General features: G+C 44.8%; 2 protein-coding genes across 5 annotated transcripts in view; one reads left to right on the top strand and one right to left on the bottom strand.

The window, feature by feature from the left end:
* The window catches only part of VWA5B2 (von Willebrand factor A domain containing 5B2), a 66385-nt gene extending 60126 nt beyond the window's left edge, over window positions 1–6259 (top strand). For all 4 annotated transcript variants that reach the window (XM_067466077.1, XM_067466074.1, XM_067466075.1 and 1 more), the window contains exon 22: window positions 1327–6259. In XM_067466077.1, the coding sequence (XP_067322178.1) occupies window positions 1327–1992 (666 nt within the window). In that variant the 3' untranslated portion in view covers window positions 1993–6259. The remainder of the gene's footprint in view (window positions 1–1326) is intronic.
* Window positions 4939–24148, bottom strand: ALG3 (ALG3 alpha-1,3- mannosyltransferase). Its single transcript, XM_067466078.1, has 9 exons — window positions 23908–24148; window positions 20094–20193; window positions 17594–17741; window positions 15871–16031; window positions 11659–11779; window positions 10371–10576; window positions 8311–8387; window positions 8034–8178; window positions 4939–5352 (listed from the first exon to the last, which is right to left on the bottom strand). Exons 1-9 carry the CDS (start codon window positions 24101–24103, stop codon window positions 5181–5183), a joined length of 1326 nt encoding a protein of 441 aa, XP_067322179.1. The 5' UTR covers window positions 24104–24148; the 3' UTR covers window positions 4939–5180.
* Window positions 24149–24233: the final 85 nt, after the last annotated feature.

Raw genomic sequence — 24233 nt, 5'->3', positions numbered from 1 at the left:
TTACAGTAATCCAATCTGGAGGGGACTAAGGCATGGACCACCCTGATCAGATCTGACTTCATGAGGTACGGTCGCAGCTGGCACACAAGTCTTAATTGTGCAAAGCCCCTCCCAGCCACCGCCGACTCCTGAGGATGTTCAACTTGCAGAAGAAAAGGTTGAGAAGGGACATGATAACCATGCTTAAAGATGCACCGGGACTGTGGCGCAGCTGGCTGGGAGTCAGCTGCATTAAGATCACTAATGACCGAAAGGTCATGAGTTCGAAGCCAGCCTGGGTCGGAGTGAACTTCCGACCTTTGTGTGGCTTGTTGTTGACCTTTGCAGCCTGAAAGACAGTTGCATCTGTGAAGTAGGAAATTTAGGTACCTACCGCTTATGCGGGGAGGCTAATGTAACTAATTTATGACACCATAAAATCTCCAGCAAGAAAGCAAAAAAAAATGAGGAAGTACTCCATCAGTGTCTCAAATGGACGGTGAAGAGATAATTCCCTTGGTGGCCAGAATACCCTCATGAAAACTGGAAAGTTAAATAGCCTGTGTGTCTGTCTATATATGTTGTGTGTCCGTGGCATTGAATGTTTGCCATGTATATGTACATTGTAGTCCGTCCTGAGTCCCCTGTGGGGTGAGAAGGGCGGAATATAAATACTGTAAATAAATAAAGAAGTCATATTCAGGAGGGCGGGCAGCTTGTTTTCTGCTGGAGAGATTTGGACACAATGCAGCAATGGATTCCTGTTGCAGAAAATGGGATTCTACCTAAACATTAGGAAGAACTTCCTGATGGCAAGAGCTGTTCAGCAGTGGAACATGCTGCTCTGAAGTCTCCTTCTTTGGGGGGGTTTTTAAGCAGAGGCTGGATGATATCTGTCAACAGAACTGGGTATTCTTGCTTGGCAGAATGGGGATGAGCTAGATGGCAATTGTGGTCTCTTCCTGTCAGGAGTCAATTTCTGACGGCATGAAGACATCACAAATTCCCTCTGTGACATCTTGACTGAATCAACCTGGCTGCCTTTTCTCTCTGTGACATTTTGAAGCCAGCAAAGGGTGCTGGAAACCTTGTATTGGAACTTGTGAAGCAACAAGCTCTAATAAGAAAACTGAGAAGAGGGGGAAGATGGGCAGGAAAGGTGTATAAAAGGAAGTGGTGGTGGGAAAAAGTCAGTAGTGTTTCTCTTTGCTGCAGAGATACAAGCAATATATTCATTTCAAAGCAAAACCGGCTTGTGAGTGATCATTTAATATTGCTATATAAAACCTACAGTCTTACACTTCCAACGCTATAGTTGCCAATTTTACTTTTCTTCCACTTCCACAGATGAAGCTCCAGCAAGCAGCAGGCATGTTCCAGCTGACAGAGAGCTTTGCGGAAGTGGTTCAGATTCCTTTGGACCGCTTGCGCCGGGCCTCTCCCTACGCCTCTCACCGTGCCAGCCTCAGCCCTGCCTCCAGCACCTCTCCATGGGCCCTGATTGCCAAAACCACTCCAAAACCATCAGAAAACCAGTTGTCAATGAACGGTGGAGAAGAGATCAACGTTGGGATGGGCAAGGAGGGAGCAATGCGGTCGTGCTCGCTTCACTCGCAGAGCACATGCTCTGAGGTCCCGAGTGCTGCCGTGTGGGCACAGGCCGACAGTGGACGCGGCTCGGAGACGGACGCCTGCGACCATTCCCCTGATGCCTCGGAAGCCAGCATTAGCCTGCCGGAGATCGGCTTGGAGCTGGAAGAGGCCGACTTGGAGAGCATGAGTTGGGCCACAGCGGTGGCGCTTGCATGGCTGGAGCACCGCTCTGCTGGGTTTTTCGTGGAGTGGGAGCTGCTAGCGGCCAAGGCTGATTCCTGGTTGCGGTTACAGCAGTTGCCGGAAGGGGTAGATGTCGCAGCCCTTAAAGGGGCGGCACGCCAGCTCTTCCTGCTGCTCCGCCACTGGGACGAAAACATCAAGCTGAACATGCTGTGTTACAACCCAAACAACATGTGAACGAAGGGACCGAGCAGGCTGGGCCTTAGGCTTTAGGTGCCAATAAAGAGGCCTTTGTTCAGAACCGGTCGTGTCAGCGTGGTCTTTCAAAGCCAAGGACTTCTGGTCTGCACCAGCTGTTATTTTTCTTAAGTGACACCTTGAAGACAAACTCAATTGCTAGCTCTGTTGCAGAGAACCAGGACCATTCTCCATTTCATACAGATTATTCATCTCTGAAACTCTCTTATCAAATTTTTATGTAGTATCAGGCCAACCACATTCCTTGGAATTCTTTGAAGAAGGATTATTTTTCCGTGTCAGGAAAAACTTGAGAAACTGCTTCTGGTGTGAGAGAATTGGCCATCTGCAAGGACGTTGTCCAGGGAATCCCCGGATGTGCAAACCATCCTTGCAGGAGGCTTCTCTCATGTCCCTGCATGGGGAGCTGGAGCTGACAGAGGGAGCTCATCCACTCTCCCCGGATTCAAACCAACCAGTCCTGCTGGCATAAGAGCTTAACCCATTGTGCCACTGGGGACTACTCTGAAGAAAGATTCATAACGTAGACAAAATGACAGGCCCATTTTTGCAGGTCCAATAGTGTCACCAGAAGTTACAGAATGGACTCTCAATGTTTTCTCCAAATCCTCTACAATGGGGAGAAGTTGGAGTTCTTTAGCAGAGAACCCAGTATACAGCTGTCTGCATGGAAAAAGTTCAAACTGTTTGGACATAGAACATTTTTATAATGTACTTAATATAAACATGTGAAACTGATATTGAGTCAAACCAGTGCTCTCTACCTTACCGTAAAATGCCCATTCCATTTGATAACAACTCTTGAAGGTTCAAATAAGACGTCTTTCCAAGTCCTGCTGGCTGAAACCTGGGATCTTTTTTGTGCAAAGTATGTGTGGATCATTCAACCTCTTCGCCACAGCTCAGCTCAGGTCTCAATGGACATAAACAGACACTTTTGTGCTTTGAAAACATAAAACAATCACTCCATGACTCCCAAGATAACCACATTCCAGAACTAGACTCTATCAGCCTGCTTGGTGGTTGCCCCCTTAAGGATGAACCCTGTTTTTAAAATGTATTTATGAAAACATTAGTTAAATTTCCCTTAGGTCACTGGTTCTCAATCTTCCTAATGCCACGACCCCTTAATACAGTTCCTCATGTTGTGGTGACCCCCAACTATAAAATTATTTTAATTGCGACTTCATAACTGTAATTTTGCTAATGATATGAATCGTAATGTAAGAGGAGGGCGACTAAAATGATCAAGGGTCTGGAGAACAAGCCCTATGAGGAGTGGCTTAAGGAGCTGGGCATATTTAGCCTGAAGAAGAGAAGGCTGAGCGGAGACATGATGACGGCCATGTATAAATATGTGAGGGTAAGTCATAGGCAGGAGGGAGCAAGCGTGTTTTCTGCTGCTCTGGAGACTAGAACAATGGCTTTCAAACTACAAGAAAGGAGATTCCACCTGAACATGATGAAGAACTTCCTGACTGTGAGAGCCATTCAGCAGTGGAACTCTCTGCCCCGGAGTGTGGTGGAAGCTCCCTCTTTGGAAGCTTTTAAACAGAGGCTGGATGGCCATCTGTCAGGGGTGCTTTGAATGCGGTGAGGGAGGAAGGGGACACCTGCCTAGCCAGCCAGATCAGCCGAATCAACCCTGGCGATCAATGGGGTGACAGATGTCGCAGCCAGATCGCCCTCACATCCGCTTTGAATGCAATATTCCTGCTTCTTGGCAGGGGGTTGGACTGGATGACCCATGAGGGAGGAGGGGTGCGGTTTGTTGTCTGCTGCCCTGGAAAGTAGCACACAGCACAATGGGTTCAAACTACAGAAAAGGAGATTCCACCTGAACATGAGGAAGAACTTCTAAACTCTGAGAGCTGTTCAGCAGTAACTCTCTGCCCCGGAGTGTGATGGAGGCTTCTTCTTTGGAGGCTTTGAAACAGAAGTTGGATGGCCATCTCTCAGGGATGTTTTGAATGTGATTTTCCTGCTTCTTGGCAGAATGGGGTTGGACTGGATGGCCCATGAGGTCTCTTCCAACTCTTATGATTCTATATTTACCCATGGCCCTCACCATGTCTCCTCTCAGTCTTCTCTTCTTCAGGCTAAACATGCTCAGCACTTTAAGCTACTCCTCATAGGGCTTGTTCTCCAGACCCTTGGTCAGACGACACTTGGAATCACACTCTCAGGGGTGTTTTGAATGCGATTTTCCCACTTTTTGGCAGAATGGGGTTGGACTGGATGGCCCATGAGGTCTCTTCCAACTCTTATGATTCTATATTTACCCATGGCCCTCATCATGTCTCCTCTCAGTCTTCTCTTCTTCAGGCTAAACATGCTCAGCACTTTAAGCCACTCCTCATAGGGCTTGTTCTCCAGACCCTTGGTCAGACGACACTTGGAATCACACTCTCAGGAGTGTTTTGAATGCTATTTTCCCACTTTTTGGCAGAATGGGGTTGGACTGGATGGCCCATGAGGTCTCTTCAAACTCTTATGATTCTATATTTTCCCATGGCCCTCATCATGTCTCCTCTCAGTCTTCTCTTCTTCAGGCTAAACATGCTCAGCACTTTAAGCCACTCCTCATAGGGCTTGTTCTCCAGACCCTTGGTCAGACGACACTTGGAATCACACTCTCAGGAGTGTTTTGAATGCTATTTTCCCACTTTTTGGCAGAATGGGGTTGGACTGGATGACCCACGAAGTCTCTTCCAACTCTGTGATTCTAGAGTGAAAGTTTGAAATCCCATCTGTAATTCTCGCTTCCGGCTTGTTTGGCTATACCGACGTAGGTACTGCTTATGCATCGAGAATGTGTTACTATACATAGTATTTTATCATCTGCTGAAAACTGCTTACTTTTTAAAGCTGATTTTTATAGGACGTGGCAACTTTTTGGTAATGCAACAAGATAAACACAAAATATAAGAGGGTAAGAAGCCTGGGATATTTTTATTGAAAGTGTCCGACATTGCTGCGAGCAGGTATCTACTCTTTCCCACCTTCTCTCCAGTCAAAATGGACAGTTTTGGGGACAGAAGGCGAATGCGACACCTGAGCAACAGGTTCCAGGAAGTACTTCCTGGCTTCCTAGAGTAATGTCCAACCCAAGCAGAAGCTCCCTTGTTTCCTGGCCTTCCCTGTCGGAGGCTGTTCGCGTCCAGTTGTTATTCTGCTTTTTTCAAAGGCTGTTTCTCTTTCTGGGATTCTGGGGAGGATGCCGTCCCGTACCACAGTTGCAGGAGGATGATGCCGTGGCAAACGTGGAGGGCGGCCGAGCTGTAAACCGTTGAGGGATACGTGTTCCAAGAGAGCTCTATCAAGCCCAGGATGAGCACCCTGAAGAAGGAAAGGGAAGAGAAGCACCCCATAGAGTTCAGCTTTTGGGGCAAGAAATAAAGACATCGGGTTGTTGTAGGTTTTTTCGGGCTATATGGCCATGTTCTAGAGGCATTCTCTCCTGACGTTTCGCCTGCATCTATGACAAGTATCCTCAGAGGTAGTGCGGTCTGTTGGAACTAGGAAAATGGGTTTATATATCTGTGGAATGATCAGAGGCAGAGGGAACACAATCAGGGACATCTAATCACCTCTCAACAAAAGATTGCTCCAGGCACTTCCAGGCCATCAAATGCTAATCAAGGTGGTCAGTTGAAACATTCACACCTAGCTTAAGCAGACAAGAGTCCTTTGCCCCACCCTGGTCATTCCACAGATATATAAACCCTTTTTCCTAGTTCTAACAGACCTCACTACCTCTGAGGATGCTTGCCATAGATGCAGGCGAAACGTCAGGAGAGAATGCCTCTCTAGAACATGGCCATATAGCCCGAAAAAACCTACAACAACCCAGTGATTCCGGCCATGAAAGCCTTCGACAATACAATAAAGATATCCCTGCTAAACAGGAAGGAGAATTCTGAAATACAGGCAACTTGTGGGTCTAAAACACTGTCCTTTACCCAGCCATTATTTTTCACACTGCCTTCTTCTTTAGTTGGATTTTCTGCAAGGATTTTTTTGGCTACATAATATAAACCTACAGGCCAAATAGCGTAGGAACTTGTGTTGTTTAGTTCCGTGTTTTATCGTCCCCTTCTTTTAAATGTTTGTTTCTCCACTCCCAGCTTTCCTTTTTACCATGTAAACAGAGTTGTCACTTTTTGTGTTTTTCGTTCCCTCTGAATACGACCCACTCTTCAACCCTTTGTATGTCTGTAGCCCAGAATAAACTCCATGAAATCAATTATGTCTTTATGATTTATTTATTTTTTGTCGTGTCAGGAGCGACTTGAGAAACTGCAAGTTGCTTTTGGTGTGAGAGAATTGGCCGTCTGCAAGGACGTTGCCCAGGGGACGCCAGGATGTTTTGATGTTTTACCATCTTTGTGCAAGGCTTCTCTCATGTCCTCGCATGGGGAGCTGGAGCTGACAAAGGGAGCTCATCTGCGCTCTCGCCGGATTCAAACCTGTGACCTGTTGGTCTTCAGTTTTGCCAGCGCAAGGGTTTAACCCACTGCGCCTCCGGACACAAGACACTTTGAGAAATTCCCTTTGTTGTCATTCACCACCGAGTCAACTTCTACTTACAACTCTATGAATGAGAGATTTCCATCTGCCCTGCTCAGTTTGATTGAAAATTACACTTACAAACTCATTTTTACTTCTAATAATTGTACACCAGAGAGCATTATACACCGCAAATAGGGCACAAATAGGCCTCTTTATCCAGGATTTTGGGATTAAAATTTATTTCATTTGGGGTTGGCTTTTCATTCTCTCCAAATGGCCATTGTTCTGATTTGACTCTTGGAACAATTTTAACAAGACTAAACTGATTCAGATCCCCTGGTGGTACAGCAGGTTAAACTGCTGAGCTGCTGAACTTGCTGACCGAAAGGTCAGTGGTTCAAATCCAGGGAGCAGAGTGAGCTCCTGCTGTTAGCCCCAGCTTCTGCCAACCTAGCAGTTCGGAAGCATGTAAATGTGAGTAGATCAATAAGTACTGTTTTGGCAGGAAGGATACAGCACTCCATGCAGTCATGCTGGCCACATGACCTTGGAGGTGTCTATGGACAACGCCGGCTCTTCACGGGAAGGTTACGGCGCTCCATGCAGTCATGCTGGCCACATGACCTTGGAGGTGTCTAGGGGCAACGCCGGCTCTTCACGGGAAGGTTACGGCGCTCCATGCAGTCATGCTGGCCACATGACCTTGGAGGTGTCTATGGGCAACGCCGGCTCTTCACTGGAAGGTTACGGCGCTCCATGCAGTCATGCTGGACACATGACCTTGGAGGTGTCTATGGGAAACGCCGGCTCTTCGCGGGAAGGTTACGGTGCTCCATGCAGTCATGCTGGCCATATGACCTTGGAGGTGTCTATGGATAATGCTGGCTCTTCAACTTAGAAGTGATGATGAGCACCATCCACAAGAGTTGGGCACGACTAGACTTAATGTCAGGGGAAAACCTTTACCTTTACTTTAACTGGCTTAAATGTAGTTTAAAGGCATGTTGTTATCCTCACTAAAGATAGCTTTGCTGTTTGTTTTTTAGTCATCTAGATTTCACTGTAATGTTTGATTAGCAGTTTTGACTGCTATTTAGATATTTTTAATTAGAAAATACATGTATTTCAGGAAAAAGAACTGTATCTGAAAGTTTCCTGCAATTTATGAGTTTTTCAAGAAATGTAACTGTGGAGGAAGGGAAGGAAGCAAGCGGCATTTTGCTTCCACTTAATTTTTATTTTCACACTTTTAGCATTGTAGAAAATGTATATACTCGAGTATAAGTTGAGTTTTTCAGCCCTTTTTTAAGGATGAAAAAGCCTTCCTTCAGTTTATACTCGAGTCAAATTTATTCATTATTTATCACTCCATAAGCTGTACCCACTACACTGCATCACAATGACATTTCCCCACATAATATACCAGCCAGCATTATGCGTGTGAATGGAGGCATGAGAATGGCCCTCGGTTTTTGTCCCTTCCCTCTGCAGCTCACACAGGTACTTACCTGAGGAGTTGGGGGAGCGTCTTGGGAGGCGTACACCAGAGCAGGTAGGGCAACGTGTGGAAATACCAGACGTAGAACTGGTAGTGCAAAGAGCGGCTAAAGCAAACGCCGATGAAGTTGGAGGTGAAGAGAGCAAAGACTACCTGTGGCCTTCTGTTAAGGTAAGATCAGAGGGCATTTTTGTGAACCCTTCTGATGATGTCAGCTCTTCCCACTCCAACCCTCAAACCAAGAAGGTTTCAAGCTATTCTGTCACCCTTTTTTGATGAAAGGATATGATTGGTTGAGAGCGGCTGTGGAGGTGCCTTCCTCTCTGATGGATCCTTCAGCAGCGACAGGATACTTTCATCTGATCTGGAAAAGATGGAGAAGAGAAAAGCATGGACTGTTAGACCCTTGGGAAATGTGTCCTTGTAATTCCCACCAAGAATGTGCTGATATGCTGACTCTCCCCAACTATGGACATGAGATTCTGGGTTAAATCATCTCCCACCTCGATCCTGGACATTCTCACTCAAGTTCTGACCATGCCTGTCCCCTTCCCAAGTTTCCTGATTTGGACTCATGAAGGACTCCCCTTCTGCTCATCCTATCTAGCAGTGCTAGATAGGATGAGCTCCAGTGGAAGATAAAGCTACGAGGGTTGAATGAAAAGTAATGCCTCCACCTTCGTTACTTGGGTTTGGATGGGAATATTTTAATAAATCAAACACAGAAATAATCCTTAGAATGTGCTCTATAACTACCACTATTCACTTTTCCACAAACTGTATATACTCGAGCATATGCCTAGTTTTTCAGTCCTTTTTTAGGCTGAAAAAGTCTCCCTTGGCTTATACTCGAGTCAAGGTTTTTTATTATTTTACTCAATTATTATTATTATTATTATTACATTAATCATTTTACTTTATTATTATTATTACATTTATTATTTTATTTTTTATTATTATTATTATTACATTAATCATTTTACTCTATTATTATTACATTTATTATTTTATTCTTTATTATTGTTATTACATTTATTATTTTTATTATTATTGGAAGAATATGTAAACACATTTACACTGAAGGTTAGAATAATGCTTTAAAGCCCTAAACGGTTCCGGCCCAAGCTACCTATCTGACCGCATCTCTGCCTATGAACCCACCAGGACTTTGAGATCTTCCAGGGAGACCCTGCTCTCGATCCCGCCTGCTTCTCAAGCTCGGCTGGCGGGGACGAGAGATAGGGCCTTCTCGGTGGTGGCTCCTCGGCTGTGGAACGCCCTTCCTACGGACATTAGACTAGCACCATCTCTAATGGTATTCCGCAAAAAGGTGAAGACCTGGATGTTTGTGCAGGCGTTTGAGTAATTTAGTGCAATCTGGTAATGGAACATAGGAATGGAACAATGGACGACGAACCTGGACTACGCTTGGATGATGAGAAGATTGGGTACGGTTGTTTTTTGTAATAATTGTGCATTGTAATTGCTTATTGGTAATTTATGGATAATGAGTTAAGTCAATTGTTATATGTTGTATGGAACCACTGCTGTTTCTACTGTTTTTACTGTTTGTGAACCGCTGTGAGTCGCCTTCGGGCTTGAGATACAGCGGTATATAAGCAAAGTAAATAAATAAATAAATTTAATCTGAGGATAGACTTATACTCGGCTTATACTCGAGTCAAGGTTTTTTTTATTATTTTACTCTATTATTATTGTTGTTGTTGTTGTTGTTATTACATTAATCATTTTACTCTATTACTATTATTACATTTATTATTTTATTCTTTATTATTGGGAGTTTTTTCTCCCACTCTGGACATACCACAGATATATAAACCCCACTTGCCTAGCTTCCAACAAACTTCACAACCTATGAGGATGCCTGCCATAAATGTGGGCAAAAACATCAGGAGAGAATGCTACTAGAAAATGGCTGTACAGCCCGGAAAACCCACAGCAACCAGTTATTCCAGCCATGAAAGCCTTCGAAAACACAAAACAGTTCCTACCCGAGCCAACCCCAGGATAAGAAGAAGCAAAGATGGATGGTACTTTATGAATGGAGAACACTAGAAAGCAAGCCTTAAGCTTGATCTCACAAATCCCAAAGGCAAATTCTAAAAATTGAAATACAGAATCAGTTAAAGGTATAATTAACAGGCGAAAGTAAGTGACAAATTTAGGTGGAGGTCGCATGCACCAAAGAGGCATTCGTATCTCTTTTCTCACACTGGACACTGCAGATGCTGACTCCACGTTTAGACATAACTTCTCCCTCTGCAAACTGGAAACCATGGGCATAATTCAGCAGCTTGAGCCTGACCACCATGCCACCGCCCCTCACCTGTGCCACCTGTTGAGTGCAAAGAGCCCGAGGGCAGCCAGGTGGGCAACCAGCAGGGCCAGGTGGAAGGCCCGGTGTTGGAAAACCTCTTCTGGCAAGAATCTCCAATTTACCGTCCACTTGAAGAGAAACTGGCGGCCCAGGTCAAAGGAGCGGGTCAAGTACCCGGCGGGGTTCACCACCAAGAAGGGCAACCCCAAAACCACCTGCAAGAGAGACCAAAACATATAAATCTCCTCATCTAGGATGACATGGTAATTACTGTCCAGCATCCCAAGTGTTGAAAGTAGAAGAGTTATAGAGGAAAACTAACAGAACGAACACAGCTAGACAGAATTGAGACTTGGCATTTATCTACACCAGCGGTTCTCAACCTGGGGGTCGCTGGGCCATTTTCCTGGGGTCGCGATTTATAACAAGGAAAATACATCCTGCATATCAGATATTTGCATTACATAACAGTAGCAGTTATGACGTAGCAACAAAAATATGGTTGGAAGTCACCACAACCTGAGGAACTGTATTTAGGGGTCACGGCATTAGAAAGGTTGAGAATCACTAATCTACACCATGGGTCCTCAAACTTTTTAAAGAGAGGGCCAGGTCACAGTCCTCCAAACTGTTGGAGGGCCGGATTATAATTTTTTTTAATGAATTCCTATGCACACTGCACATATTTGTAGTGCAAAAAACACTTAAAAACAATAGAATAATTGAAATAAAAAACAATTTTAACCAAATATTTCAATGGAAAGTGTGGGCCTGCTTTTAGCTGATGAGATAGGGTTGTTGTTGTTGCTGCTGCTGCTGCTGTTGTGTGCTTTCAAGTCATTTCAGACTTAGGTTGACCCTGAGCGAGGGCTGGTTAATGACTTTGGAGGGCCGTATCCCGCCCCCGGGCCTTAGTTTGAGGACTCCTGACCTACATTATAGAATTAATGCAGTTTGACCCCACGGAACAGCTAAGACGATGTAAACAAACAAGGAATTGAACTGGAAGACATTATTTTTATATTTTTTTTTATAGTTTTGTGGTTTTTATATGTATTTATGATGTGATTTAATTGCTTTAACTGATGTGTGTGTGTGTGTGTGTGTGTGTATATATATATATGGCATCTAATTGTTGCCAGTCTGTATGCCGCCCTGAGTCACCTTTGGGTTGAAATGGGTGGGATAAAAATGACGTAAATAAATAATAAATACATAAATGACAGGGATTGAAGTTTGGCCTATCTTAAGGCAAAGGAGGCTATGTAACCCGGGCAACTCCCTTTGTCTTTCTTACCTGTAAGACCGCACAGATGGCAAGCTTGGGAATGGCACGAAGCAGGCCAAAGCGCCACAGGAGGAGGTAAAGGAGACCTGGCGCAAAGAGCAGAATATTCATTTTCACAGACACAGCCAAGCTGTGGGAGGAGGAGACAACAGATGTTCATTGGTGCTTGAAATTAACACAGTCCTGGTGCCTTAGAACGGTAGAATCATAGAGCTGGACGAGACCACAAAGGCCATCCAGCCCAACCTCCTGCCATGCAATGATCAACAATCAAACCACCCCCAACAGATAGCCATCCATTCCTATACCCTTTGTCTGTTACTACTGACTTTCAACACTGGTAAAGATTTCTAACACTCTGAAGCCTCAACAGCACAAATTGATAGAGATCCTACACCTGTGCATTGCTCTACATCTGCCTATTACTCATGATCTGAAAGTCCTTGGAAGGAGCTCCAGCTAGAATGGTTTGGAGGGAGGATAACAACCGAGTGTCTTGTTAACTGTGATGCAGAAAAGTTGAGAACTGGAAAGAGAAATCAAGGGGGACAATTTCTTCTGTTGACGCTTGTTTGAGGTTTTGTTTAATGTCTTATACAATAGGTTGCATTTTTATTTAATTTTAGTTGGTAAGTTATAATTTGCTGGGTTGTCAATTTTCATTATTATGGGTGTACGGTGTTCCCTCACTTACCGCGGGTTCCAGGACCACTCACTATAAGTAAAAATCCGTGAAGTAGGGACGCTATATTAATTGTAATATTTATACATTATTTTAGCATATATACGAAGGGTATTTTTTAAGTAAGGTCTATTTTGTTGTAGACACTAGTAGTTCGCGCGCATACCACAACGAGTGTGTGCGTCATGTACCGACATGCCTCGGGAACAACTGTGCTCAGCTTCCGCTCTGTAGCTAACCTGTACGGTTCTGTTCTGTGCTTTAAAAATGTTTAAGACTATCAACTCATCCTCCGCTCAGTGATACAGTTTTTGTCAGCAAGGAACCTGCCTGCTGCAGAAATTCATCGACAGATTTGTGAAGTATACGGTGATACTGTTATGAGTGAAAGCAAAGTGTGTAAATGGGTACGACAATTCAAAGATGGCCGTGACAATGTCCATGATGAGGACCGCTCCGGTCGCCCTTCTGTGATTACAGACGATTTGGTTATCGGCGCAGGCGGCAAGTTTTTATGAAGAGGGTATTTTAAAATTGGTTCAGAGGTATGATAAGTGTTTGAACAAACTTGGCAACTATGTCGAAAAATAGAGTGAAGTATGTACTTTCTGAAAATAAATTTACTTTTTTGAAATAAACTTAGTTGTGTACTTATGTTCCAATGGACCTTACTTAAAAAATACCCCTCGTATAAGAAGTGTGCATGTGCAGTCCAGCCCTCGCGCTTCCTTATCCGTCCCTGGAGCCCCATCGCACCTCAGGCCGCTGCTCTGCCGGGGTCTGTGAAAGACAGGAAGGCAGGCCTGGATGTTGTTGGGGAGGCATTGGGGCCTCCAGCGGGCTGAAAGGAAGTGGACAAAGCACATCTGCTCACACCCCGAGCCATTGATGGAATGAGCAAAAAAAAGCAACAGAATGCACACCAGCCTCTCTTTTTGAAGCCCGTTGTAATGTAAATATTTTATATTAATATTTAATAAAAAATCCGCAAAACAGCACATCTGTGTAAAGCGAACCGCAAAGTAGCAAGTAGGCCCGGAAGTTGTTGGGGAGGCATTGGGGCCTCGGGTGGGCTGCATCCCTGCCTGGAACAAGGAGGAGGACAAAGCACATCGAGCCATTGATGGAATGAGCAAAAAAAGCAATAGGATGCACACCAGCCTCCCTTTTTGAGGCCTGTTGTAATGTAAATATTTTATATTTATTTAAAAATCCGCAAAACAGCAAGTCCGCGTAAAGTGAACCGTGAAGTAGTGAGGGAAGACTGTATTGTTATTATGTTCAGGCACTGAATGTTTACATTTTTGTTTGGAATCTGCCCTGAGCCCCTCTGGGTGGATAGGGCAGAAAATAAATAAATAAATAAATAAATAATTATCATTATTATTATTATTTCTGGTGGGTAACAAAAGGAACAAGAAGGTGATAAGAAGCAGAAGTGTTTAACTGATGGCTAGAAAATTATAGGTGACATGAAGAGAGAGGGCTGAATTAACCAAGCACAGGTTCACAGCCAGAAGGTTTTAAGATGGGACGAACAACGTGCAATCCTCCGTATGAGAGCACTGTCAAGGGAGTCCTAGTGTACATCAGGCTGTACTGATGCACAATGCCAATGCCTAACTAGTGTCCTGATATGCCCATGATAGCGAACCTATGATACGCATGTCAGCACTGACACACGTAACCATTTTCAATGACATGCAACCGCATGTGGCGGCATAAAGAGAAGTATGGGGCCACATGCTGTGCAGTAGCCAAGGATGAAACATTTGCTGTAGTATAGTGTAGAGACTCTGTGCTGGAGGTCTGTAGGCCAAAACAGCAGAACTCCAGCACAGAGCGTCTGGTTCTGGGATTTCCGGTTAGGCCGTTAGGTGATCTTTGACCTCACTTCCGGTCGGCGGAGCAGGGAGCAGCGGAATGCCGTGGGAGACGCATCTCTGGGGCCCTGTGATCACCATTACCGGCGACCACATTGTTGTGGCTGAGCTAGTTTGTGACGTTGAGGATGATGGGATTCAGATTCCTGTTCGGTTTCAGCTTCCTGGCTCTTTGTGCCTCAAATTAGTTTCTGATGATGAGGATGATGGGATTCAGATTCCTGTTGGGTTTCAGCTTCCTGGCTCTTTGTCTGTGCCTCAAATCTCTGAGCCTGCTTCCGTGGCTCTCACAGACAGTGCAGTGTCAACACAGCTGTTTTCACCAGAAAGGAATTTTAACGAAGGGAATAGCGAGCAGGTGCCTTCCCACGATGATACCGAAAGTGCAGATAAGGATTTGACCCGAGAACCTCGCCTTGATCTCCGGATCAGGCTGAGTTCACGTCTGGCAAGCAGACGGGAGGCTAGCTCGGTGCAAGGTCATTGCAATGCTTTTATGATGCTGAGATCCTAATGTTTTGATGTTAGAAAGGTATTTAGGCCTCCTGGAAACTCTGTCAAAGCGTCAGTTCAACGTAGCTTATTAGCCTGAAAGCTTCATGGAATAACCTTAGCCTGGAAAGCAGTACGCTTGGGATTTCTTGCATTGTGATTCTTGGGGCAAATGTTTCATTGCTTGTACCTGGGACTCTGGTTTGAACTTTGCCAGTCGGATTATGTCTTCTGCTTTTACCTGAAGATCTTTGGAACTGTATTCTGCATTTAACCTTAATCTCTGGGACTTTGCAATGCTTATTCTTTATTCTGACTTGGACTTTTTTCCTCAATAAACTATAAAACTACAGCCCTTGTGTGGTGGTGTTTGGAAGCAAGGTGAAGCCTACTCTGAGTTGCAACAGACATAACCACAGCAACCATCATCCAATCAACTGTTCTGGGGTGTCATGGATTTCTAATTGACCATAATTGCTGTTTTTTTTACTAATTTTCCACTCCAGGTACTTTTGTGAGACTTTATTCTCAGTGTTAAATAATATCAAAACCAACAAAATAAACAGACTGACATATTAAGTTAGTAGCGCTTGCTTGGGCTTGTACAAAATACCAACCTTCAATTGAAGATTTAGCCAATGAAGTTCAGCAACAAAAAAGTCACTAATAGGCAGATTAGTTAAAAAAATTCCCCCTCCCCCTCACTTATCTTAGTTCATGGCACCTCATGCTAGTTAAATAATATTAAGACCAACAAAAGAAACTGACTGACAGATGAACAAAGAAGTCACTAAGCAGGTAAGTTAAATAGTTAGTTTTTGGTTTATTAAATACAGTTATATATTATAATTATATTTTTTGTTATTTAAACTATAAATATCGCAAAATTATGGCTTTTTTTTTTTGAAGTGACACCCCACCCAAGTTATACTTTCTTTTTTTGGGTGAATTTTGACACACCAAGCTCATAAGGTTGCCCATCATTGTGATATGCGGATATCCCCATGCCCAATAGTGACTTAACTGACTCCTTTACATACTTATGTTATGCCTGCTTCGTGTTAAATATGAATGTTGCAAAACTTCTCAACATAACTTTCCATTCCTGTAGACCTAATTTCCATACCAAATTCCTGCTGCTACTTCTTATGGTGATGATAATACCTGAAACAGAAGCAGCCCCAGGACCAGTGATCCTCCAGGAAGAGGTTGACAGCCAGAAAGAGGATTGCCATGGCCACCGGATCATTGAAGAGGCGCAGGACAAAAATGGAGTGGATGCGATAGGAAGCGCAGCACATGAAGAAGAAGACATAGGGAGGAACCTGCCACAGAAAGGCCACAGGATAAATCACTCATCTTTGACTGCCATCCCAATGCCAAATGGCTCCACTGTTAACTACTTCTGTTTCATAAGTGCGCAACTTCCAATATTCATGTGAAGAGGAGGATAGGCAATTCTCATAGGTGGAGACTGGCAGTTGTGCCAAGGGAAGTACTCCGTCTGTTCAAATACTAAAAATGCAACTTGTCTTTAATTGACACAATTCTAACAGAAATACCAAACATATTCTTGTATAACAGTGTTTCTCAACCTGGGGGTCGGGACCCCTGGAGGGGTTGCAAGGGGGTGTCACAGGGGTCACCAAAGACCAGCAGAAAACACAGTATTATCTGTTGGTCATGTGGGATTCTGTGTGGGAAGTTTGGACCAATTCTATCATTGGTGGGGTTCAGAATGTTCTTTGATTGTGGATGAACTATAAATCCCAGCAACTACAACTCCCAAATGTCAAGGTCTATTTTCCCTAAACTCCACCACTGTTCACATTTGGGCATATTGAGTATTCATGCCAAGTTTGGTCCATCATTGTTTGAGTCCAGAGTGTTCTCTGGATGTAAGTGAACTACAACTCCAAAACTCAAGGTCAGTGCCCACCAAACACTTCCAGTGTCTTCTGTGTGCCAAGTTTGGGTCAATTCCATTGTTGGTGGAGTTCAGAATGCTCCTTGATTGTAGGTGAACTATAAATCCCAGCAACTACAACTCCAAAATGTCAAGTCTATTTTCCCCAAACTCCACCGGTGTTCACATTTGGGCATATTGAGTATTGGTGCCAAGTTTGGTCCAGATCCATCATTGTTTGAGTCTTTGATTGTAGGTCAACTATAAATCCCAACAACTGCAACTCACAAAGGACAAAATCAATCCCCCTCAACCCCACCGTTACTCAAATTTGAGCGTATTTGTGCCAAATTTGGTCCAGCGAATGAAAATATATCCTGCATATGAGGTATTTACATTACAATTCATAACAGGAGCAAACTTACAGTTGTGAAGTAGCAGCAAAAATAATTTTATGGCTTGGGGGTCACCACAACATGAGGATTAAGGGGTCGAGGCATTAGGAAGGATGAGAACCACTGCTGTATAACCATGGATCCCTTTTCCCTTCCCTCTATCCCCAAAATGTTAAGTCTTACCTGTATCTAGTACAAGAAAGGAACTGAAAATACCACAACAGTAGTTATAGAAACCACCACAAATCCAGTGAGGATTAGAAAGATGTTTTAATGACACCTAAATCTTCAGGATCAAATTAAATTGGCCTCTCCTTGGGACAGAGACCTGGGCTTTTGCTCTTCTTTACTGTTATTAATGTTCAAAGAGTGACACACACTCAATATATATATAAAACACACCAAGATCTCAGCAAGCCAATTCCCAAGCACTATCCTCTCTTTCCACTATCCTCAAAGCCCTTCGCTTTGTAGTTTCTAGGTTATACAAGTCACACAAGGGATGAATGCACTGTGATAGAGCCTCCAATCTGTAACAGGAGAAGGAATCTTCTTTAGCACTTGATATTTTGCAGCAGCTACTGACCTTATTCGTTCGGCTGTAGATGCGGAAAACCAGAAACAGTGTAGTGAGGTAAAGTCCTGCAAAAAGGTACTGGGCCAGGCGGATGTTGGTGCCATGATCAGTCATGTAATATAAACCCAGGAAAATGTAAACAAAGCCAGCAGGGTACCTGAAGAAAGAGAGGCGAAGAAAGAATGAACCGATCCAAAATTGTTGACCATGCCTTAGCTTTAGATGGCAAGCTATTTAACCTCAGCAGGCTGAAAGCCAAAACCAAGGTTACAACATCTGTTATAGAACTCCAGTATGCTGATGACAACGTCGTCTGTGCGCATTCAGAAGACGATCTACAAGTCACTCTAAACACCTTTGCAGAAGCTTACAAGAAGCTTGGCCTGTCATTAAACATTGAGAAAACCAAAGTGCTCTTCCCGCAGTCACCAGCCAATCCCTCTCCAATGCCAGAAATATAACTTAATGGTGTAACATTAGAAAATGTTGACCATTTCTGCTACCTTGGCCGCCACCGCTCCACAAAAGTCAACATCGACACTGAAATACAACACAACCTGAGCTCTGCAAGTGCAGCATTTTTCCGAATGAAGCAGAGAGTGTTTGAGGACCGGGACATCCATAGGGATACCAAGGTGCTTGTCTATAAAGCTATTGTCCTCCCAACCCTGCTATACGCCTACAAGACGTGAACTGTCTACAGACGTCACATACAGCTCCTGGAACAATTCCATCAGCGTTGCCTCTGGAAAATCCTGCAAATCTCATGGGAAGACAAGCGGATAAGTGTCAGCGTGCTGGAAGAAGCAAAGACCACCAGCCTTGAAGCAAAGGTCCTCTGCCATCAACTCCGCTGGGCTGGCCATGTTGTCTGGATGCCTGATCACCGTCTCCCAAAACAGTTGCTGTACTCCGAACTCAAGAATGGAAAGCGGAATGTTGGTGGACAGGAAAAGAGATTTAAAGATGGGCTCAAAGCCAACCTCAAAAACTCTGGCATAGACACTGAGAACTGGGAAGCCCTGGCCCTTGAGCGCTCCAGCTGGAGGTCAGCTGTGACCAGCAGTGCTGTAGAATTTGAAGAGGCACGAATGGAGGATGAAAGAGAGTAACATGCCGAGGAAGGCGCGTCAAGCCAACCCCGACTGGGACCATCTTCCACCTGGAAACCAATGCCCTCGCTGTGGGAGAAGATGCAGATCAAGAATAGGGCTCCACAGTCACCTACGAACCCATCGCCAGGACACTACACTTAGAGGACCATCATCCTCGGACTACGAGGGATTGCCTAAGTAAGCTTTAGATCAGTAGTTCTCAATCTGTGGGTCCCCAGGTGTTTTGGTCTACAACTCTCAGAAATCCCAGCCAGTTTACCAGCTGTTAGGATTTCTGGGAGTTGGAGGCCAAAACATCTGGGGATCCACAGGTTAAGAACTGTTAGGGAAAACTATCCAAAAATATAGCAGAGCATCCAAAAATCAAACAGGATACTTAAAGCTGAGCATCAGCTCACAGCAAGCAAAGTGTGAAGTGCTGTGTGATGTGGCTGTAAAGAATTTAGAGCTTAGGCAAGCAAATTGGCAGAGTCCAATCTTAAAAAATCGCAAAAGGTTTATTTACAAAAATAAGAAATAACTGCATTTCTTAATGGTAAATAACAGGATCTGAGCTACTCTAACACCCAAGGTGTCAAAGAGAGGGGAAAAACTCCAATCACATCTCCCTGACACACATGCAGAGAGAGATCTCAAAGCACACAGCACATACAAAGATGTAAGAAACAGAAGTCAGATTTTAAAAGTCTTGAGGTAGAAAAGTATCTGTTCTACACAACCAATCAGAATGAGAGAAGCAGAGAGAGATAAATTTAAATACATTGCCAACTGCCATCCAGGAGACATGGGAGGAGGGAATTATTATTATTTATTTACAGTATTTCTATACTGCTTTTCTCACCCTGAGGGGGACTCAAAGCGGGAAATCCTTGTTGTTCATTCGTTTAGTCATTTCTGACTCTTCGTAACTTCATGGACCAGCCCACGCCAGAGCTCCCTGTCGGCCGTCACCACCCCCAGCTCCTTCAAGGTCAGTCCAGTCACTTTAAGGATGCCATCCATCCATCTTGCCCTTGGTCTGCCCCTCTTCCTTTTGCCTTCCACTTTCCCCAGCATCATTGTCTTCTCTAGGCTTTGCTGTCTCCTCATGATGTGGCCAAAGTACTTCAACTTTGTCTCTAGTATCCTTCCCTCCAGTGAGCAGGCTTTATTTCCTGGAGGATGGACTGGTTGGATCTTCTCGCAGTCCAAGGCACTCTCAGAACTTTCCTCCAACACCACAGCTCAAAAGCATCTCTCTTCCTTCGCTCAGCCTTCCCTAAACTAAACCCTTAGTCTATACTAAACTAACTAAACTGTTCCTCATTGAGGACGTGAGCAGTGTGGGATTGAACCAACTGCTTTAGATGGCCCCAACTGAACTCTTCCATCCCCATGAATTCACTGGTACTTACACAAGTGGTCCAGTGTCTCCCTTTAATTGCGTGTAATCCAGAGTCCCATTGACAACACCCTCCACTTCGTCCATGTAAGCCTTCCAGTCAATCTCTGTATCTGTGTCGAAAGCACAAGAAAAAGGGAAGTATGAATATAGGCTCTAACATTATCTGACACACCAAGGAACCATACCAAAGTGAGTTTGGTGGTTGCCCTTTTTGTTGGTATCTTGCTACAGCCTGGACTTCTATTTGGAAGGTCTATGGTGGATTTTTGCCTGGGCTGGCTTTCAGTAAATGAGAAGACAGCTCCGTAATTTAATACATTTTAGTAAAATAATGCCATTAGAGACCTTAAACATAACCTACTCTGTGAACGATGGAGGCAGCTGACAAGTTACGCAACTAGAAAAGACAAGGAGCAGTTGTGACAAGCAAAGGCAACATGGGACTGAGTCCAGATCACATCTATATATAAAAAAATGCTCTGTGCATAATGAGTACCTTAAAAACAAAAGAACCAATGAATGAAATTACACCAAATTTGGCAACAAAACATCTCACAACACAAGGAGTGACCATCACTCAAATACTGGAAGGTTCTGGTGGGCATTGACCTTGAGTTTTGGAGTTGTAGTTCACCTACATCCAGAGAGAACTGTGGACTCAAACAATGATGGATCTGGACCAAACTTGGCACAAGCACTCAATATGCCCAAATATGAACACAGATGGAGTTTGGGGAAAATAGACCTTGACATTTGGGAGTTGTAGTCATTGGGATTCACAGTTCACCTAAAATCAAAGAGCATTCTGAACCCCACGAACGACAGAATCGGAGCAAACTTCCCACACAGAGCCCCCACGACCAACAGAAAATACTTAAGGCCATCCAGCCCAACTCCTTTCACCAGGGCAAGAAAATGTAATCAAACTCCTCCTGACAAAGAGCCATCCAGCCATAGATATAGATAGATATTATTTACACACACACAAATATAGCATTATAGATTTGAAAGGGACCCTTAAAGAAGGACAATGATATCTTGCATGTTCCAGAGAAGGCAAACCGGACACTCTCCACATCAACACTGACAAAGAAACAACAGGAAATACTGTTTACCCACATGCATCAAGACATTACATAGATTAGAAACCAACACTTTCTCATTCCTGGGACGGCTAGTATTGTACAAAACCTTTACTCCATTCTGTTCCTGACTCTTATGTCTCAAATAATCATCCTTATGTCCCAGTTAAGAAGTAAGTAAGATATCTATCAAATTAATAAATACAGTGTTCCCTCGCTATTTCGCAGTTCGCTTTACGTGGACTTGCTGTTTAATATATTTTTATGGTAAAATCATAAAGCTGGGAGAGACCTTGTGGCTATCCAGTCCAAACCCCTGGCAAGAAGGAAAATCGCATTCAAAGCACCTACGATAGATAACCATCCAGCCTCTACTTAAAAGCCTCCAAAGGCGGAGCCTCCACCACACTCCGGAGCAGAGAGTTCCACTGCTGAACAGCTCTCACAATTAGGAAGCTCTTCCTCTTGTTCAGGTGGAATCACCTTTCTTTCCTGTCGTTTGAAGCCATTGTTCTGCATCCAAGTCTCCAGAGCTGCAGAAAACAAGACTGCTTCCTCCTCCCTATTACTTTCCCTTACATATTGATCCATGACCCTCATCATGTCTCCTCTCAGCCTTCTCTTCTTCAGGCTAAACATGCCCAGCTCTTTAAGCTGCTCCTCATAGGGTGTGTTCTCCAGACCCTTGATCATTTTGGTTGTCCTCCTCTAGACACATCTCCCTTGAATTGTGGTGCCCAGAATTGGACACAGTGTGATTCCAAGTGTTGTCTGACCAAGGGTCTGGAGAACACACCCTATGAGAAGCGGCTTAAAGAGCTAGGCATGTTTAGCCTGAAGAAGAGAAGACTGAGAGGAGACATGATGACGGCCAGGTATCAAGATGTGAGGAGAAGACATAGGGAGGAGGGAGTAGGCTTGTTTTCCTATATTACATTACTATTCAGATACTGAATTATTTCTGATCCTGTTACGATTGCTCTGCTTTAATGATATTTCCTATGCTATTATACATTTTCATCCACCTTGTTCAACCAATTGCTCTTTAATCAGCTTGTATTTTTGGCCTCCCCCCCCCCCCCCCGCCTTAGTTCTTTGTTGCTTGATGCTTGTCTATTATTGTTATGTTTGTTTTATGTTTTTAAATTGCATTTTGTTATTGCTCTGCTTTTAATTGTATGTTCCCTGGGCTTGGCTCCATGTAAGCCGCCCTGAGTCCCTTCGGGAGATGGAGGCGGGGTAGAAAAAATAAAGTTCTTCTTGGGTTGTTGTAGGTTTTTCCGGGCTATATGGCCATGTTGTAGAGGCATTTTCTCCTGACGTTTTGCCTGCATCTATGGCAAGCATCCTCAGACTACCTCTGAGGATGCTTGCCATAGATGCAGGCGAAACATCAGGAGAGAATGCCTCTAGACCATGGCCATATAGCCTGGAAAAACCTACAACAACCCAGTGATTCCGGCCATGAAAGCCTTCGACAATACAAAGTTCTTCTTCTTCTTCTTTTCTGCTGCCCTGGAGACTTGGATGAAATGGAACAAGTGGGTTAAACCCCTGTGCCGGCAGGATTGAAGACTGACAGGTTACAGGTTCGAATCTAGGGAGAGGCAGATGAGCTCCCTCTATCAGCTCTAGCTCCTCATGCGGGGACATGAGAGAAGCCTCCCACAAGGATGATAAACACATCAAATCATCTGGACGTTTCCTGGGCAACGTCCTTGCAGACAGCCAATTCTCTCACACCTGAAGCGACTTGCAGTTTCTCAAGTCACTCCTGACACGACAAAAAAAAAATGTTCCCTGGGCTTGGACCCAAGTCCCTTTAGGGAGATGGAGGCAGGGTAGAAAAATAAAGTTCTTCTTATTCTTCTTTTCTGCTTCCCTGGAGACTTGGACGCAATGGAACAATGGCTTCAAACTACAGGAAAGGAGATTCCACTTGAACATTAGAAAGAACTTCCTGACTGTGAGAGCTGTTCAGCAGTGGAACTCTCCGCCCCGGAGTGTGGTGGAGGTTCCTTCTCTGGAGGTTTTTAAACAGAGGCTGGATGGCCATCTGTCGGGGATGATTTGAATGCAATATTCCTGCTTCTTGGCAGAATGAGCTTGGACTGGATGGCCCATGAGGTCTCTTCCAACTCTTTGATACTATGAAAGGAGATTCCACCTGAACATGAGGAAGAATTTCCTGACTGTGAGAGCTGTTCAGCAGTGGAACTCTCTGCCTCAGCGTGTGGCGGAGGCTCCTTCTCTGGAGGCTTTTAAACAGAGGCTGGATGGCCATCTGTTGGGGGTGCTTTGAATGCAATATCCCTGCTTCTTGGCAGGGGGTTGGACTGGATGGCCCATGAGGTCTCTTCCAACTCTTTGATTCTATGATTCTACCAGGAAGAACTTTCTGACTCTGAGAGCCATTCAGCAGTGGAACTCTCTGCCCCGGAGTGTGGTGGAGGCTCCTTGTCTGGAGGTTTATAAACAGAGGCTGGATGGCCATCTGTCGGGGGTGCTTTGAATGCAATTTCCCTGCAGAATGGGGTTAGACTGGATGGCCCATGAGGTCTCTCCCAAGATCTTCCCTACACACAACTTTGGACTCTGCTTACAGCTTCCCTCTGGCCTGGCAGGCGTTTGGGACTACAATTCCCAGAAGCCTCTGCTGCGTAGGCGAAAGGGGAAGGCTTCTGGGAAGTGAAGTCCCCCAGGCTCGGGGCCTAGCCTGCCCTCCCTCCCTCCCTGACTCACAGGGGACCCTCTGGATGACCCAGGGGCAGAGGCCGGCTTCGGCTAGGCAGAGGCAGGCGGCCACCAAGGGCGTGTACTGCGGCTCGAAGAGGAGGCGCCGCTTTCCCCGCCAGGCCCCGCGCAGGACGCCCGGGACCAGCACCGGCGCCCAGGCCGGAGGGCCGCTCTTCCGCCGCAGCCCGGGCCCCGGAGCCATCTCCCCAGCTCTGCCAGCTGGTGCCACCGAGACAGCGCTCCCCACTGCAACACGCGCCCGGGACACACAGTTCCGCCTCTCACACTTGGGATAGAATCATAGAATCAAAGAGTTGGAAAAGACCTCATGG

This window comes from Anolis sagrei, chromosome 3, assembly GCF_037176765.1.
Source record: "Anolis sagrei isolate rAnoSag1 chromosome 3, rAnoSag1.mat, whole genome shotgun sequence".
In the NCBI taxonomy this organism is placed as follows: domain Eukaryota; kingdom Metazoa; phylum Chordata; class Lepidosauria; order Squamata; family Dactyloidae; genus Anolis; species Anolis sagrei.
This window is presented reverse-complemented; position numbering and strand designations above follow the sequence as displayed.

Coding starts and splice junctions, on each gene's coding strand:
- ALG3 (XM_067466078.1), bottom strand. CDS start 24,103: ATGGCTCCGGGGCCCGGGCTGCGGCGGAAGAGCGGCCCTCCGGCCTGG. Junction 16,032..17,593: donor TCTACAGCCGAACGAATAAG/GTCAGTAGCTGC, acceptor TTTCTGTGGCAG/GTTCCTCCCTATGTCTTCTT. Junction 8,388..10,370: donor GCACTCAACAGGTGGCACAG/GTGAGGGGCGGT, acceptor CATCTTTTCCAG/ATCAGATGAAAGTATCCTGT.